Here is a 16,877-nt window from a genome sequence, read left to right on the forward strand (position 1 = left end):
GTCCAGAGAAGGGCTACAAAGCTGGTGAGGGGTCTGGAGGACAAGTCTTATGAGGAACAACTGAGGGAACTGGGGTTGTTTAGCCTGGAGAAGAGGAGGCTGAGGGGAGATCTTATCACTCTCTACAACTACCTGAAAGGAGGTTGTAGAGAGGTGGGGGCTGACCTCTTCTCCCTGGTCACAAGTGATAGGACGAGAGGAAATGGCTTCAAGTTATGTCAGATGAGGTTTAGATTAGATATTAGGAAAAAATTTTCACTGAAAGGGTTATTAAACATTGGAATAGGCTGTCCAGGGAGGTGGTGGATTCGCCATCCCGGGAGGTGTTTAAAAAAAAGGGTAGATGTGGTACTTGGGGACATGGTTTAGAAGTGGTTTTGTCAGGGTAGGTTAATGGTTGGACTTGATGATCTTAAAGGTCCTTTCCAACCTCAGCAATTCTATGATTACGTATATATATTTACACATATATATAAATTTATATAAATACGTCTTGTTTTAACTCACACCCCTCAGAGCCAGACTTAATACTGGATAAGATTTCCCCAGTATCAAAGCAAAGAGTATACAGACTAATAGCTGGCTTCAGTCAACAACTACTTGGCCAGCAAATTAGGAGGAACAAGCTGTTGTGTACATGATATGACAAGGAAGTACCTAATCTTTTAAGATCTATGAATTAAAGGACATGCAAATGTTGATGATCTTACGATTACACAATCAGAAACCTGGCAAGAGTAAACAGAAAAATGTATATAGCTCAAGGAAGATTAATTATTTTTTAAAAGTAAGGTTTTACTAATGATATACCATTTATTTTATAAAAGCATCATTGTGTTTGCTTTGCTGTAGGAGTTATTCAATTACTCACCTGCAGTTATGTAATCAGATGGGTTCCGTAAGTTGCTGACATATATATCAATATCCACTTTTGTGAGCTGAATTTTATCTTCTATATTCTGCCTTGATGATGACAAAGTACTCACAAATTTATCCACTGAATACAGAAAGTCTTGTATCTGGCTGTTCTTCAAGCCTTCTTTCACAGCTCCCCAGTTCTGATTATTTATGATTCATGAAAAAAAAAAAAAAAAAGTTAAAACAAAAGTCACACTTTATTTTGTTTTTTGAACACAAAAGGTATTTTATTTTTCATTAGAAACGTATTTCTTATTCATGGCAGTATATAAAGATTTACCAGTATGCCCTTTAAAATGCACTCATCAGTACTATAGCACAATTACTTTAAAGCGTGCATTAATTTAATTATTCTGTTAGACAAAAAGAGACAAACAAGCATGAGGCTCTCAAGAAATAAAAATATCTCCCTGCTCTCACGGTCCTTACACTGAATTGTCTTTTTTTTTCAGTCTGATTTGGTGCTCTCTGAACAGAGAAAACAGATTCTAATCTCCCTTCCTGCTCCTGGGTCAGAGAAAATGGTACCATTAGCGTCAACAGACACTGAGTTTTATTTTATTTCCTACCTCTGAATGTGTACTTCTAGAGGCAACAGAATGAACTGTGATGTTTTGTGAGTGCCACAGAACAAGGACAACTTGAAGAAGCTAGATACCCTGGCTGTGATACAGTGCTTGCTGTCTACGCTCTAGAATAAAATAATGGACTGATCTTTTGTGCTGCCAGAAGAACCTGGTACTTCTTTCAACACAGGCTTAATCTAGTTTTAATTAAATCATCACAGTTTTACCTTAGTATGACTGCTATGCTATGTTGTCCTTTGTCATGAGCATTACAGCTGGCGCTACTGCTTGAAAATAAACAATAACTATATAAATTTCAAAGACATATACAAATTGCATGACTTCCATAAAGGCCTATATTAAACTTGTATCTTTTTATATCCTTTGTTTTATGTTCACCTGATGCACAAAGGGGACCACAGCAGTCACTTGCCTTCATTCCAAATGTTCTTGAGAAAAAAGACTAACTGTTAGATTACCTGTTGTGATTTCAGAGCTGGTATCATGATTTGGGACAAGAAAAATTCCAGGCCCTCAAGGATATTTCCATTACTACAGTCAAATATGCCAAAATTCACCTCCTTCAGGAAGAAACAGAAGTTAGCAGAGAGCATGTAAATTTCTGCAAAAAATATAATATTTGAGTGAAATTCAGAAACGTGGCAGACATATATATAGTCCATAACTATGTAGGTTCCATGAGGATATTGCCCCCCGGCTGCTGAATTTAGGTTGGACATAGATTAAAATTCAATTGGAAATTTCAAGACTTGACCTTAAGTTTGAGTCACCAGAAACATTTGTATATTGTAGCAACACTCCAACAACCAGTTAAAATGAAGCATTTAACATCAATGCATTAATTAATCTTAAAACAATTATATATTTTGCTTTTAGAGGAGCAGCTTCAATCTATCATAAATGCCTAAAGAAGGACAACAAATGTATCAGGCAAGAAATTTCTCAGTTGCTCAGCTCTCTCCAGTTCATTGTTAAAGTGAAGAAGAAGGAGTGAAGTGCTGAAGCTGAGGACAAGGAGAGACAGTATTGGGAAGTAAAATTTTACTGCAGAACTTGAAGCATAAATTGGAAAAAGTGAAGAATTGCATCTTTTCCCAACCCTATTCATTTATGCATTGGCTGGCTTTTCTGTTATTGGCATTTTGCCTACAAATGTATACATTCTGAATATGGGTCATGTGCTTTCTATGAGCCATACTGACTAGCAATTTTGGCTCCAGTTATTTGTCTTGTTAAAAGAGAGGGAGTCTCATTCAGAATTTCTGGCCTGCACAAATATACACCAATTTTCCCTACATCATAAAGAATGCTTCGGGGATACAGGGGAAAGTGTACAGACTTCTGCCCTGGAAGCTTCTACTCCCAACTTTTGCCTGGGCAAAGACAGTAGTTCTACAGTCTTTTAGGAACGGCAACTACAAATGAATTTTTGTAGAGGCTTTGACATTCTTGACTATCTTGATTATTAATATCACTAAGATTTTCCTTGCTAGTTCCACGCTTGCATGCAAACGAAGAGTATTTAAGACAACTAGTTGTTATGCATGGGTGGAATACTATTTCCTAACAATATTACAGTTTCATAATCCCACTAGAGTACAAGAAGGTAGAAAGTCCTTTCTCAAAAAGGGGAGGAATTATGGATGACAATCAACACTTGAGGAAGTGCTTACGAGGAAGAAGAGTAAGTTTCTTTGCATGTCTGAACAGGCTCCCTGGGAGTCAATGCCCACAAGGTTTTTTAAAAAGAAATGCCCCTAAAATACTTCCTTCTGCAAAAGGGTGTGCTAGCAAAATAGCAGAAGGAAAGGACAGAAGGGTAATGGAGAAAGGAACTGACCTCTATTATTTCCCTTCAGATGCTTTCAAAAATGTCAATTTCTCCCATAAGAGAGTGTTTGCACTTGTTGCAGGGAAGGGGAGGCAGGGAAAATTAAGTCTTTCAAGTACATCTGTTCATGATAATCTCTAGGACAAGGTCAACATACAAGCTGATCCATTTCTTTCCACAGGATGCTGAAGGTTCAGCTGTTTCTCTTGAGAAATAGGGGACAAATCCACATATTTCTAGGGGATTCTCAGATTCTCCTTCCTACTGCTCATACACAGCTCTTCAGGATAACCCAAAATTTGTCAAATCAGTCTGAGCCTGAGCTCCAAAGCTCATCAGGGTGAAGACTAGCTGACTGAAAAGTGGGGTTTATTTTACCTTCTACAGCATCTAAATATATTGCCTCACATAAAGAATGAAGTTTGATGACAGCTACATGACAGGCCCTGCCAAAAGAAGGTGATCACAAGAAAACCACAGAGAGAAGGCACCAAGGCAGCTAAATGAAGAGTTTTGGACAACGATTCTGACAGGTACCCAACTGAAGCAGCACAGCAGGACTGACAGGGCACGAGAAGAGGAAGCCTAGAAATTACTTTTGCACCCCTGGATGAGGTATTTGTAAAAATGTTGTTATAAAGCAGTGTCAAGTTGGAGGCCTGTAACCAGTGGTGTTTCCCAGGGGTCAATACCCGGTCCAATCTTGTTCAATATATTCATCAACGACCTGAATGAGGGGACAGAGTATATCCTCAGCAAACTGGGTGGGGTGGCTGACACCCCAGAGGGCCGTGCTGCCATCCAGCGTGACCTGGACAGGCTGGAGAGCTGGGCAGAGAAGAACCTAATGAGGTTCAACAAGAGCAAGGTTCTGCACCTGGGGAGGAAGAATGCTAGGCACCAGTGTAGGTTAGGGGTGGACCTGCTGGGAAGGATCTAGGGGTCCTGGTAGATAGTAAATTATCCATGACCCAGCAATGTGCCCTTGTCGTCAAAAAGGCCAATGGAATTCTGGGCTGCATAGGGAAGAGCGTGACCAGTAGGTCGACGGAGGTCATTCTCCCCTCTACCACTCATGAGGCCACAATGGGAATATTGTGTCCAGTTCTGGGCTCCCCAGTTCAAGAGAGACAGGGAACTGCTGGAGAGAGTCCAGCATAGGGCAACTAAGATGATTGAGGGCTTGGAGCATCTCCCTTATGAGGAAAGGCTGAGAGAGCTGGGACTCTGGGAGAAGAGAAGGCTGAGGGGAGACCTTATTATTGCTTATAAGTGCCTAAAGGGTGGGTTGAAGGAGGATGAAGCCAGACTCTTTTCAGTGGTTCCCAGTGACAGGACAAGGGGCAATGGGCACAAGTTGGAACATAGGAAGTTCCATTCAAATACACCGAAAAACTTCTTTACGGTGAGGGTGACAGAGCACTGGAACAGACTGCCCAGGGAGGTTGTGGAGTCCCCTTCTCTGGAGATTTTCAAGACCCGCCTGGATGCAATCTTGAGTAATGTGCTCTGAGCAATCCTGCTTTAGCCGGGGAGTTGGACTTGATGATCTCTAGAGGTCCCTTCCAACTCTGAAGATTCTGTGATTCCATGAAAGCAAGTGACTGACAGAAACCGAAGTACTAATTTCCATGACTGTAGCTGGACAACAAACTTACAACAGCTTTGGCCTGCTGAAATTGAACACATCTACCTATTAGTGACAAATAAGGAGAAAATCTGTACAGCATAAAAATGAGTGCATCAATATTTTTGAGAATATGATTTAAGGTTTATTACATTTTTTCTTTAATGTGTGTTCTTAGGTGCTAGTATCTGGATACTCTTTGTAAAAAACTATTGCAAATATTTCCCAAGAACATGAGTATCTCTGAAAGTCAGAAAAGGTAGTTACAGTACTTTTCTTACACATAACTAAAGCTATTAGGGGCAGGAAAAGCTTATTTTAGTTACTTTCAAGTATGATCTTTATTTTAAAGGTTTAAAACATACAGTTGTATCTTTTTTTTGTATCTAATTTTATCTAATTTACAGTTATTGTAAACTTTTAAAAGTTTAAAGACACAAAAAAACCCAAAAGTTCAGGGAGAGATTGCAAGCTGGGCTACTTCCTGGGCTCCTTTGTATTGCCTGACCACCTGCAACCATTGTATGAGAGCTGTTAGATGACATATTCCTGCATCATTTCCATGATTTAGCCTCGTTAATTAAAAGGAAATCTCCTGGTTTAGGTCTTTATTCCCTATTGCCATTAAAAATTATATTTTAATGACTGATTAATAATTAATTTTCATTAATTAAAATCTTGTTTTAATAATATTGCAGTAGCTAATTTCCAAATCATTAGAACATTACTTTATCATAAATACTTATTCAGATGAAAAAGAACTTTTGTTAAACACAGAACTAGACATTTCATGAAAGCACTTTTTCTGACTCCAGTTGCGTGAAAAAAGGTCTAAGAAAATATTAAGTACTCTGCAAACACTGCATGATTTTGGTCTGACCTGAGAAACATTTGATGCAGTTATAACTTTATCCGATGTCCTTAAGAAAAATGCACATGTCCCTATAAAGTTCTGTGAAAAGGACAAAATGAATACAGTTAAAAAGAATACACGTGTACAGTAAATTTTACTTAACAACTTTAAAATGTGCCAAAGACAAAATTGTAAAAAATTAATTACTCAAAAAAATAGTGAACTGTTTGTAGGATATTTGAAAATCTGTTCCTTTCATATCAAACACCTTTTTTTTCTCCATCTGACATAAGAACATAAAAAATGCCCTTCCGGGCAGACCAGTGCAGTATCGCACCTCTACCAAGAAAACAAAGTTCAGGGAGAGATTGCAAGCTGAGCTACTTCCTGGGCTCCTCCTGTATTCCCTGACCACCTGCAACCACTGTATGAGAGCGGTTAGATGACATATTCCTGTCTAGTCATTTTACTACTCATTTATGGACCTATCTATGAGATTGTCTAATCCCTTTCTGAATTTGCCAACATAAATTCACAGAAGAAAACTAAAGATACCTTCAGCTTTCTAACATTTAAAGTACTTTTCATAGATACTTAGACCACAATGGATCAGCTTAAAATGACATTTATTTCATTTTTTAAAAAGTAACTTAAAGATTACTAAAACCTTCTGATCCAAATACTTTTGAACATGTTTTTTCATCTTTTTGGTGGGCTGAAGTAACATAAAAGTTTCAAATAAGTACTGCAACAATGCTTACTTTTAATCTATTAAATCTAATAATAATTCAACTGTAACAAATTTGAAAAGCCATTCCAATTGGTCCAATTGGCAGAGGAATGAACCTCACTTCTCCTCTGAAAGCATGAAAGAGTTTTTCAGCTATGTCTTTTCTAATATAACAATGTTAATATAAGCTTATTGTGGGGAAAAAAAAAAAAAAAAAGACATCACCATGCCTTATTTAAATAAATTGTATATAGTATACCTGATTCCTGCCAAAAGAGATGCAAAGAAAGAAAATGAATCAGAAATCTTAATGACTACTCTGAATACACTGCTGCATAATGCTTAGACATTACAATGAGGAGGTTGTTATAAGAATTTGAATGGGATAAACGAATCATTAAAGGTATTTTTGGAGTAATATGCAGTATTATTAAAACCACTGAAGAACTGCACTTTTAAAGTAGAAGCGCACAAGCACTGGAAAATACTTAAACATGCAGTCATTAACAAAACTGTTAGGATCTGTGATTTTTTTACAAGGGTTTATTTGACCTGCTCTCCTCTCAGGTAGTCAAATCCATTAATTGCTACTTCTTTACTGGTGAATTCCAACCTCAACTCAAGAAATGTTGGGAGATCTTGCATTATGAGAACATGGATTAAGTACTTAAATATCTACGCAAGAATTACAAAAAGCTGTTTAACACTTCACAATTGTTATGTTTTTTCAATATTTTACTTTTCAAATGTCATGTAATGAATTTTTCAACCATACCTCTGTAGAACCCATGGTAATAAATAACTTCTTCTGAAGTAAACTGTTTGTTGACCCATCTGACCTCAATGATGCATTCAACTTCTGCTAGCAATTAAATTATAAATAAGAGGTTAATGAAATAAAAACTATTATCATACAAATACCTCACCCTATTTGAATATGTGAGTTATAACTAAGCTCATTCTGAATCAGCCAGTAATTCCCAGATAGAAAATGTGAGGCTGGCTTTCTCTGGAGAATAAGCTTTGCATGAATCTCACAATCCCCAGTAAACAGTTTCATAGCCCAGTTCTTTCAGAGAACACTCAGAGAAGAAGGGGGGAAAAAAAATCTCAGAAAATATAATGAAATTAGATCTGAAGTGTTTCCTAGAGCAACTTCCTCCATGGAAACAAACTGGATGTCTTGCAGAAAGGGTCACGTGCCTAGTCTGCGAAGTTATAATGTAATTGTGAGCGGGACTCACAAGGAACACTGTCAGCTAGATCCTGCCAACAATGCAAAGAAATTTAGTTTTCTGCCCGTGTCTTTAACCATACACCACTGAAAAACTTTCTCTCTGAGAAGCCTTGCTGCCACTGGTCCCTCCCCACTGAGATGTATATACAATCTCTTCTCTTTGAAGCAACAAAAAAGTTTAAGCCTGCTTCCCTCTAATTTTCTGTCACATACTTTGGAAAATAATCTGTTGAAACTTAGAAGAATATAACAGAAAATAATGAGGAAGAAGCCTGCAGGTATATTTCTCTTTCAAGTTGAGGAGAGGCCTCTTCCTAAAAAGTCAAATGTTCAACTCCTGCTAGACTAAATGTGTAATACACAGTAGTGGCTTCCCACTTCCACCCCAAATCAGCATCTTCTAACCCCTATGCACAGTCTCAAGTGAACATCATGCACCCAAGCTGGTGAAAAACAGAGGTGAGCAGCACTTAAGAAAGGATCTTTGACAAATCTTGGTAAGAACATGCCTACTAGATCAGGACAATGGTCTGCCCTGGACAGTATCCTGTCTACAAAAATTGCCAAAAATAAGAACAGGGCAAGCAATGTATAATACTGCCTCTGAGTAGTCTCCAGTTCTCCAATATGTTTGAAACCAAACTGTTGACAGAACAGCCAATTTAATGAGATCTCTTGACTCATCAAAATGGGGTGGAAGATATTAGAGATGGCATTCATACTTTCCATCAGAAACATTTATTTTTATGCTATGCTGCTTTGCAGCAAAATTTTCATAAATTCATATTTTAATGGTTAAAAAGACCATAATAAAACAAAATTAAATGCAGAAATGAAATGTTTCACTTAAGCCAAGTTGGGCATTTATTTCTGGCTTGTCAGCTAAGAAAACAATTTCAAGATTTTTAGTTTCATCTGTTTTAAGTCAGAGAACAACACATTCAGCCCAGAAATGTGCATGCACATTCCCAATGAAAGGAAAAACTAATTAAACTATTTTGACAGCTGATCTGATTCTGTGCCCTGCAAAGTCTCTAAGCAATTCCAGTAACACTCAAAAGTTCTTTTAACTTATCTAGGTTATAGTGAATCTATAATACATTCTTGCACTTAACTGTTGATCAAGCATTATCAATCAGTTTTTCTCCCTAACAAGCCAAAAATACCACCACGTGGTGAATTAGCTGACCCTAACATGGCTCCTCAATGGCATAACCTGAAAGGACTGAGGAATGACTTCTGCAGTTCAGGAAGCCCACAACAGTCATGTTAGGCAATTTCAAGGTGACTTCGCTCCTTCTGGTATCACACACTCAGTGTAAGCTGAAGAAATTATTTTGCTTTTTATGAAGAGGCTTCGCCTTCTCAAAATTGAAAGGGAGACAAATACATCTTAGGGATCACAACCACCTTATTTCTAGTTACAGTTTTCCAAGCTTAAGATTATTTTCCACAGAATCGGACAGACCTGAACACGAAGCCACTTTAACTTGGAAAGAAATTGTATCATTTGTCACCCTCTTGAATCAGTGTTTTGTCCATGGTAGAGCTGGTGCAGTTCAACTCCAAAGGAGAAGACAAAATGGTTCTTATACAGACATTTCCCCCATTCCTATAATACTTATGTTAGCTAATCTAGGATTTTTAAACTCTGAATACTGTGAACACTTTGCCTCAATTATCATTATCATTTTTTAAGTCTGGATTTTTACTTTACTTGGCCATTTTTAAGTTTTCTTTTGTGAAAACAAGAACAATATCAAACCATGCCACAGGACATTCTCATGTAAGCCAAGACGGCAGAATGAGATCCAAGTTTATTCTGCATTGGCATGCATAAAAAAAAAAAAATGTTAAGATTTGTTAAGATTTTCTGCACTTTGCAACAGTCATGATTTTTTTAAAAAATGCAACTTTGCTTTTGCAGAAGTAATAACAGAAACATACCTGAAATACATCTTGGTAAAAGAAGAGCAACTTTTTAAGTCCACTAGGGGCAAAGAATTGTTCTATAAGTTGAAACTAAAAACAAAATTACAATTGTAATTAATTGTGAAGTAATTTCAAAAGACTGGAATTTTTTGAAATATATTTAATCATAATAATTTAATTAACATTTACCTTGTCATCAGAAATAATGGCCTCCTCCACTTGCTGCTCACTTAAGCCTATCCCATCTGCTAATCTTGATATCAAATACTTGTGTCTTTCATCTATCTGAGCTCTTCTCTCCTCTTTGGTGACTTTGGCTTGCTTGGCTAGTTCTTTTCTAGTTTCACTGGAAAGTACTATACTTTTCTTAACAATTGTCTAGAAAATAAAAGTTTGTTATAGAGAGATTCTTTTTCCTCACTTATGGATTGTATTTTATATTGTAGATCTTTAAGCTGGTTTCATAAACTACTTCAAGCACGAACATAAATTACATCTAAGGAATGCAGAGGGAAATATGGAGCAATAATTATTTTTTTAAAATCTTCATAACACCGTGAACAAGGCTTAAAAAAGATACAGTGAGTAACATTTTTAAGTCAACAGGTAATCTTCAGAAGCTATACAGAAAACTAAAGATTTGGGTAAAAATGTCACCACACTGAGCATTTCCTTCTACACACAGCTCCCACAGACATAAGTATCTGGACTCTGGGGGACATCTGGAGTGTCTCTGTAACTCACAATTTTTATTGGAGAGAAACAAAGATAAATTACATCATCTTCACAGAACTTTGAACTAGGATTTGTAATTGATCAATCCTGATTTACTCCTGGATTAAAAAAAATATAAAAGCTGGCCAACATCCACCTTTGCCTCCTACCATTTCATCTTACCCCAGACTCTCAATGGATGTTTTACATCACTCCTATCTCTACCTGTATCTCTGAGACCAGGAGACACCGAGAATGCCTGAATACTTGTAGTTGTAGCTTTTAGAGACATCAGAATGGTACTGACCAACATTTTTTCTGATTCACCGTTCATTCTTCTCCACGTAAGTCCCAACTCATCTATGTCAGTCTTTTATCATTTCTGGCTTTCATGCCAACAGCTGGATTTCTTGTTTTGCACATGACTTCCCTGATGCAGCATGACCTTATTCAAGTATTCTTAACCAATATTGATTTTCATCTTGGCAAAGAAAGGGGATTAACCAGTGGATGATCAAAAAAACAACCCAAAACCCCAAATCCCAGCAACACACATTGTGAGCACAGAAAGTAAATGGCCTAACACTGTATACACTTGTGAGTGGTTCACTGTTCTTTGTTCCTGTAATTAACAGAGACTGAAGGAACTTGGCACCCTCCAGTATTAGGCCAAAATTTTGTCAGTGAAGACTTCAAGAATAATCCGCACAGAGGAAAATTTAACAGACAAAAGGTAACTGAGTCACCACCTATTTTAGCATGAAAACACTTGCCGGAACAACAGGAGTCAAAGGTGATCCTGTGACAGCAGATCCTAGCTCATTGCTCCTTGTCTTCAGGTCTCCTCCACATCTACGATGCTTACTTTCTGTGTCTAGTTAAAAGAAGCGACAAATTCTAATTATTCAAGTATATGCACAATAAATGCATTTACAAGACCTGCAGTGTTGTGTCTTAATATCTGCTGGCTAACCTCTTCTCAGGCTGGGGAAAACAAGACATGAAAGGAACATTAGAAAACCTGTGGCTCAGCAGAAACCCTTAGAAGCTGTTAGGGGGAAAAGACATGATGGCTTTTATCTCAAGTTCAATTGCAAATTGATAGCAGTAGAGGTAAGAAAAAGCAATTTAAGATACTAGCCTGAAGAAATCAGTTCTGGAAAAACAGAGACTCTGACATATTGTAAGTTTTCACACTTGCTATTGTCACCCAGTTATTTCTTTTCTGTTATTTCTTTATCTAAATTCTGATTGCCACTCTCATGCATTTCTGACAAACTTGCTACTTGCAGAGACTTGCAAGATAACTTGAGCACATGGAATATCTGAAGAATAAAGATTGCTAATACTTGCAATAAAACCAGGACATAACTATCTTCTGTTGATTGTTTAAGCCTCCTTAAAAGCTTTTGAAGCCTTTAAAGTTATTTAATAAAAAAATTAAAGTGAGCCTTTTTCCTAGAAATTAGGATTTGAATATTTTTAAGTCATTTAAGTAACAAATAAGTATGTTTTCCTGATACTAAGTACAATAGCTTATCTCCAGCCAGCTACTATTTCTCTTTTAAAAATTTTAATTAGAAAGCATTCCTAAATATTGTTTTCTCTCTCCTTAACAGAAATACTGTTTTAGTTAGCTTCAAAGAGATTATTTGAAAGCACTGAACAATGCTATTAGTTATTGCTACAGCTTGCTTTTAGTCCAAGAAAAAGCAACCATTTTCTTTCTCAGAATATGATATTTAGGTCCCATCCTTAGCAGCAAATAGGATCCTCAGTGGACCATGCAGTAGTGCTAATGAGCGGCTCACTAAACTTTCAGGAACTACTGTTTAATCTATTCTAAATAAATTATGAGATTGTAAGTAAAATTAATATTCTAATAGCACTGTTTTCCTTACAAATTTTCTTACCGTTTGTGTCTCTTTTCCCCTGATTATAATGTGTTATTCACAAAATCATAGAATGGTTGAGATCAGAAGGAACCTCTGGAGGTCATGTGGTCCAACCCCCCCCCCCCCGCTCAAGCAGGGCCACCTATAGCTGGTTGCCTAGGACCATGTCCAGATGGCTTTTGAATATCTCCAAGGAGGGAGACTACATGACCTCCCTGGGCAACCTGTGCCAGTGCTCAGTCACCCTCACAGTGAAAAAGTGTTTCCTGATGTTCAGAGGGAACCTCCTGTGTTTCAGGTTGTGCCCATTGCCTCTTGTCCTGTCACTGGGCACCACTGAAAAGAGCCTGGCTCCATCTTCTTTACATCCTCCCTTCAGCCATTTATACATGCTGATGAGATTCCCCCCCGATCCTTCTCTTTTCCAGCCTGAACAGCCCCAGTTCTTTCAGCCTGTCCTCATGGGAGAGATACTCCAGTGCATTCATCATCTTTGTGGCCCTTCACTAAACTCTCTCCAATATGTCCATATCTCTCTTGTACTGGGGAGTCCAGAACTGGACACAGTACTCCAGGTGAGGCCTCACCAGTATTGAGTGGAGAGGATGGATGACCTCCCTTCACCTGCTGGCAACACTCCTCCTCTTCCAGCCCATGGTATCATTACCCTTCTTAGCCACAAGAGCCCATTGCTGGCTTATCTTCAACTTGGTGTTCACCAGGTCCTTTCCTGCCAAGCTGCTTTCCAGCTGGTCAGATCCCAGCATGTACAGGTGCATGGGCTTGTTCCTCCCCAGGTGCAGGACTTTGCACTTCCCCTTGTTGAATTGCATGAGGTTCCCGTCAGCCCATTTCTCCAGCTTGTCAAGGTCTCTCTGGACAGCAGCATGACCCCTTGGGGTATTGGCCACCTCTCCCAGTTTTGTGTCACCAGCAAACTTGCTAAGGGTACACTCTGCCCCATCATCCAGATCATTAATGAAGATGTTAAATGGGACTGGGCCCAGTATTGACGCCTGGGGTACACCACTACTTACTGGCCTCCAAATAGACTTTGTGCCACTGATCACCACACTCTGGGCTTGTCTGTTCAATCAGTTTTCAATCCATCTTACTGTCTGTTCAGCCCATCCACGCTTCATTAGCTTCCCTATGAGGATCTTACAGGAGTGAAGGGGAAATTCAAACTGTAGCTGCTCAGCAGTGGTGATTACTGACACAGGAACAATTTGGCAAGGAGAGTAAGAAGGCCCAACTGCAGCAGTGGTTAAGCTGGCTGGAAGCAGGAATGACAGAGGCAGAACAACTCCCAGTAAGGGAGTTCTCCTTGGTGATGAGATAAGAAACAGCCACAGCATTGTCTTGTGGCCATCCTAGAATGTGAGGCTCAGGGTCTACCTTTGGGCAGCAGAGCTGGTGCTGGGGGATGGACCCAAGGCTGGACTGAGGCACTCCATGCTGATGTTCACAGAACTGGTGCTGGTGCAAGTGTATATACGGAATCACCTTGTGAAGTACCTTTGCAGACTTCTTATAGAACAGGTTATGGCAGTAAGACTGTCCAATGCATTGTTCATGACTTATTTTTTTTATATTTCACCACAAACGTGTTTAATTCACCTCAAGGGCCACAATAAAAAATTCCCAACAGGTGAATGTCAAAAGCCTTACTGAAGAAAGCTAGACCATATCCACCGTACTCCTCTCACCTACCAAGCCAATCATTTCATTTCAAATGGCAATGAGGTTGGTAAAGCATTTCTTCCCTTGATGAAGTCATGCTGACTCTTCCCAATCACCTTCTTGTCCTTCATGTGCCTGGAAATGGTATCCAGGATTAGCTGCTCCATCACTTTCTCGGGGACTGAGGTGAGGTTGACCAGCATATAGGTCCCTGGGTCCTCCTTCTTGCCCTTCTTGGAGACAGGACTGACATTAACTTTCCTCCAGGCCTCAGGCACTTCTCCCAGTTGCCGTGAACATTCAAAGATTATTGAAAATGGCCTTGCAATGACATCAACCAGCTCCCTCCACACTCAGTCCATCCCATCAGGGACCATGGATTTACGTGTACCCACTTAAGTATTCCCTGACCTTGTGGAAGAGGGTAGGTTAGAGAGTACTGAAGCAAAGTGGGCATATATAAATCCATGGGCCCTTAATTGGGTGCACCCACAAGCACGGAGGGAGCTGGCTGATGTAATTGAGAGGCCACATTCAATTATTTTTCAACTAATTTTCAATCTATTATCACTGTTAAATATTCCAGAAAAGAGATACCATACTATATGACCCTACATACTATAGAGTATATCATACTATAAAGGAGTACTCATTTTAATCCCAGAAAAATGGCTCTAATCACGTTACTATGACTCAACACCAGGAAATCTGCTAAGGAATAAGAGTTACACTGTTCATGACCCTGTAAATACATATATATATTTAAAAAAAAGCATTTGTTTATTTATATGTGCATTTTTATTTATAAAGCTGAAAATTGCACATTGCAGTCCCTATACTGGCACATTCAGAATAGCACGTACCCACACAGTATATAAAAGTATGTTATAAACTTAAACACTCTACTTAATAATTAGTTTCTTATTTTGTTTTTGCATACTTTGTTCCATACAAAGCCAACATGAAGTACTTATAAGCACTTATCATTATTGTCTCTCCTACCTTTTTTTATAGCAATGAGAGGCGGACAGAGATCAATGTGGGGTTTGGAAGAAAGTTGCGTTGCTCTCAGTCGTTCCCACTCCTGCTGTGCAGAGTGACCAGGAGAGGAACTAGGCTCAACTCTTCCCCCTAACTCAGTCTCATCTCCCACAGTCTCCTCCATCTCCACCACCATACAAAAATCAACCTAAATCAACAATACAGACAATGACCGGACAATGTAACATTGTAACAACCAGCTACACATTCAGTATTTTTATCCCTGTTATAGCATCAATATGATAGACTCGCAAGGAATAAATAAATAATAAAAAAGTCGCTACTTTTGCTTACTAGTTTAAAATTACGAGATCCAAGCAGTTTACAAAAGGATAAAAGCTTTTCTATGGTTACCCATTACCAAAACTTTATTTCTATTTGCATAACTGTCATTTCTCTTTGATCAGGCTGCTGCAGGTGGGAACTCACCCACTGAGGGACAGGTTAAGCTCCTTCTCACACGACAGCTGTGGGTCCCACTGCAAAGCGCTAGGCACAGATAGCCAGTTGAGGCACTTGCTTAATCTCAAGCAGGTTTCTAAGCCTTCGGTCTGCCTGGGCACTTGGGAGTTGCTGGCAGCTGCTATGGCAACCCTTACACAAACCCAGCTAACAATCCCAGTCCCCAGGAGGCACCTCCTCTGACCCCATTTCCCCGCTGTATCCACCAACCCAGTGCTAATTTCATAATTACTTGTCTTTTAAATGCACCAGAGTTTTCCCTTACATATAAATGCACTCCTAAGCAAGCAGCTTCCCTGAGCCTCAGCATTTCTGATGTGCAGAGCCAGGGGAGACCATAGAAGCTGCATCCCAGCAGCCATGCTGCTCTCCTCAACGCAGCTTTTCTCAGCATGGCAGCAACCTGGGTTCTGGGCAACACGTGAAGAGACACAGCTGAGACAAGGGGCTGAAGGAGGACTTTCCCTTTTCCCCTGCTGGGCCAAGCCACTGCCACACAGATCTGAAAGGTACCACTTGATTTGCAGCTAATCCACCTGTGGGCACCCTTACTTAGCATGGTTCCTTTCTACAGGCAATACCCAACAACCATCTTACAAATATCTAAAGGCCAGGTGCCAAGAGGATGGGGCCAGACTCTTTTCAGTGGTGCCCAGCAACAGGACAAGGGGCAACAGGCACAAACTGGAACATGGGAAATTCCACTTCAACATGAGGAAAAGCTTTTTTTACTTTGAGGGTGGCAGAGCACTGGGACATGCTGCCCAGAGAGGTGGTGGAGTGTCCTCTGGAGAGATTCCAAACCCACCTGGATGCATTCCTGTCCAACCTGCTCTGGGTGAACCTGCTCTGGCTGGGGGAGTTGGACTGGATGATGTCTGAAGGTCCCTTCACTGCCAACAGGTCACCATTCAAACCCAAAGGTTTACTACCTCAACGGACTTCTGCATTTTTTTAACTGATCTCAGCGACTTTGAATTAAGCCCCAAAAGTACTGCCAGCACCTTCGACACTGCAGGACAGTAAAAAACCAAAACCAAACCAAAACAACCAACCAACCAAACAAACAAACAAAAAAACCAAAACACAACAAGAAGGGAGAAAGATGAGGAGGTGGCGCTGCCGGTCACGCGGGCGCTCCCCTCACCCTCAGCAACGTGTTGCGCATACACAACCCCCCCACCACTAACACGACCTTCCTCAGAGAGAGGGAAACAGCAGCATCCCATAACCACTAAGGACACTCTGACCCCTTCTCCAGAGGCTTTATCTGTAAATCACCGCCGCACCACCCCCCAGCCCCCTTCCCGGGGCCGCGCAGGCGCAGCGCGCCTCCGTGCGCAGGTGAGGGAGCCGAACCCGCATGC

At 39.8% G+C, this 16,877-nt stretch overlaps 1 protein-coding gene across 1 annotated transcript in view; it reads right to left on the bottom strand.

Annotated features, from left to right (window-relative positions):
• LOC309686498 (dynein axonemal heavy chain 5-like) overlaps positions 1-16,877 on the bottom strand; it is a gene marked incomplete at its 5' end in the record, with an annotated part of 184,441 nt that overhangs the window by 166,683 nt on the left and 881 nt on the right. The window contains 8 exons of the mRNA XM_082499206.1: positions 868-1,058; positions 1,964-2,065; positions 5,844-5,915; positions 7,322-7,408; positions 9,731-9,805; positions 9,905-10,093; positions 11,203-11,303; positions 15,010-15,196. Of these exons, the coding sequence (XP_082355332.1) occupies positions 868-1,058; positions 1,964-2,065; positions 5,844-5,915; positions 7,322-7,408; positions 9,731-9,805; positions 9,905-10,093; positions 11,203-11,303; positions 15,010-15,196 (1,004 nt within the window). The remainder of the gene's footprint in view (positions 1-867; positions 1,059-1,963; positions 2,066-5,843; positions 5,916-7,321; positions 7,409-9,730; positions 9,806-9,904; positions 10,094-11,202; positions 11,304-15,009; positions 15,197-16,877) is intronic.

This window comes from Vanellus vanellus, assembly GCF_965231255.1.
Source record: "Vanellus vanellus genome assembly, chromosome: 2".
NCBI classification, from domain to species: Eukaryota; Metazoa; Chordata; class Aves; order Charadriiformes; family Charadriidae; genus Vanellus; species Vanellus vanellus.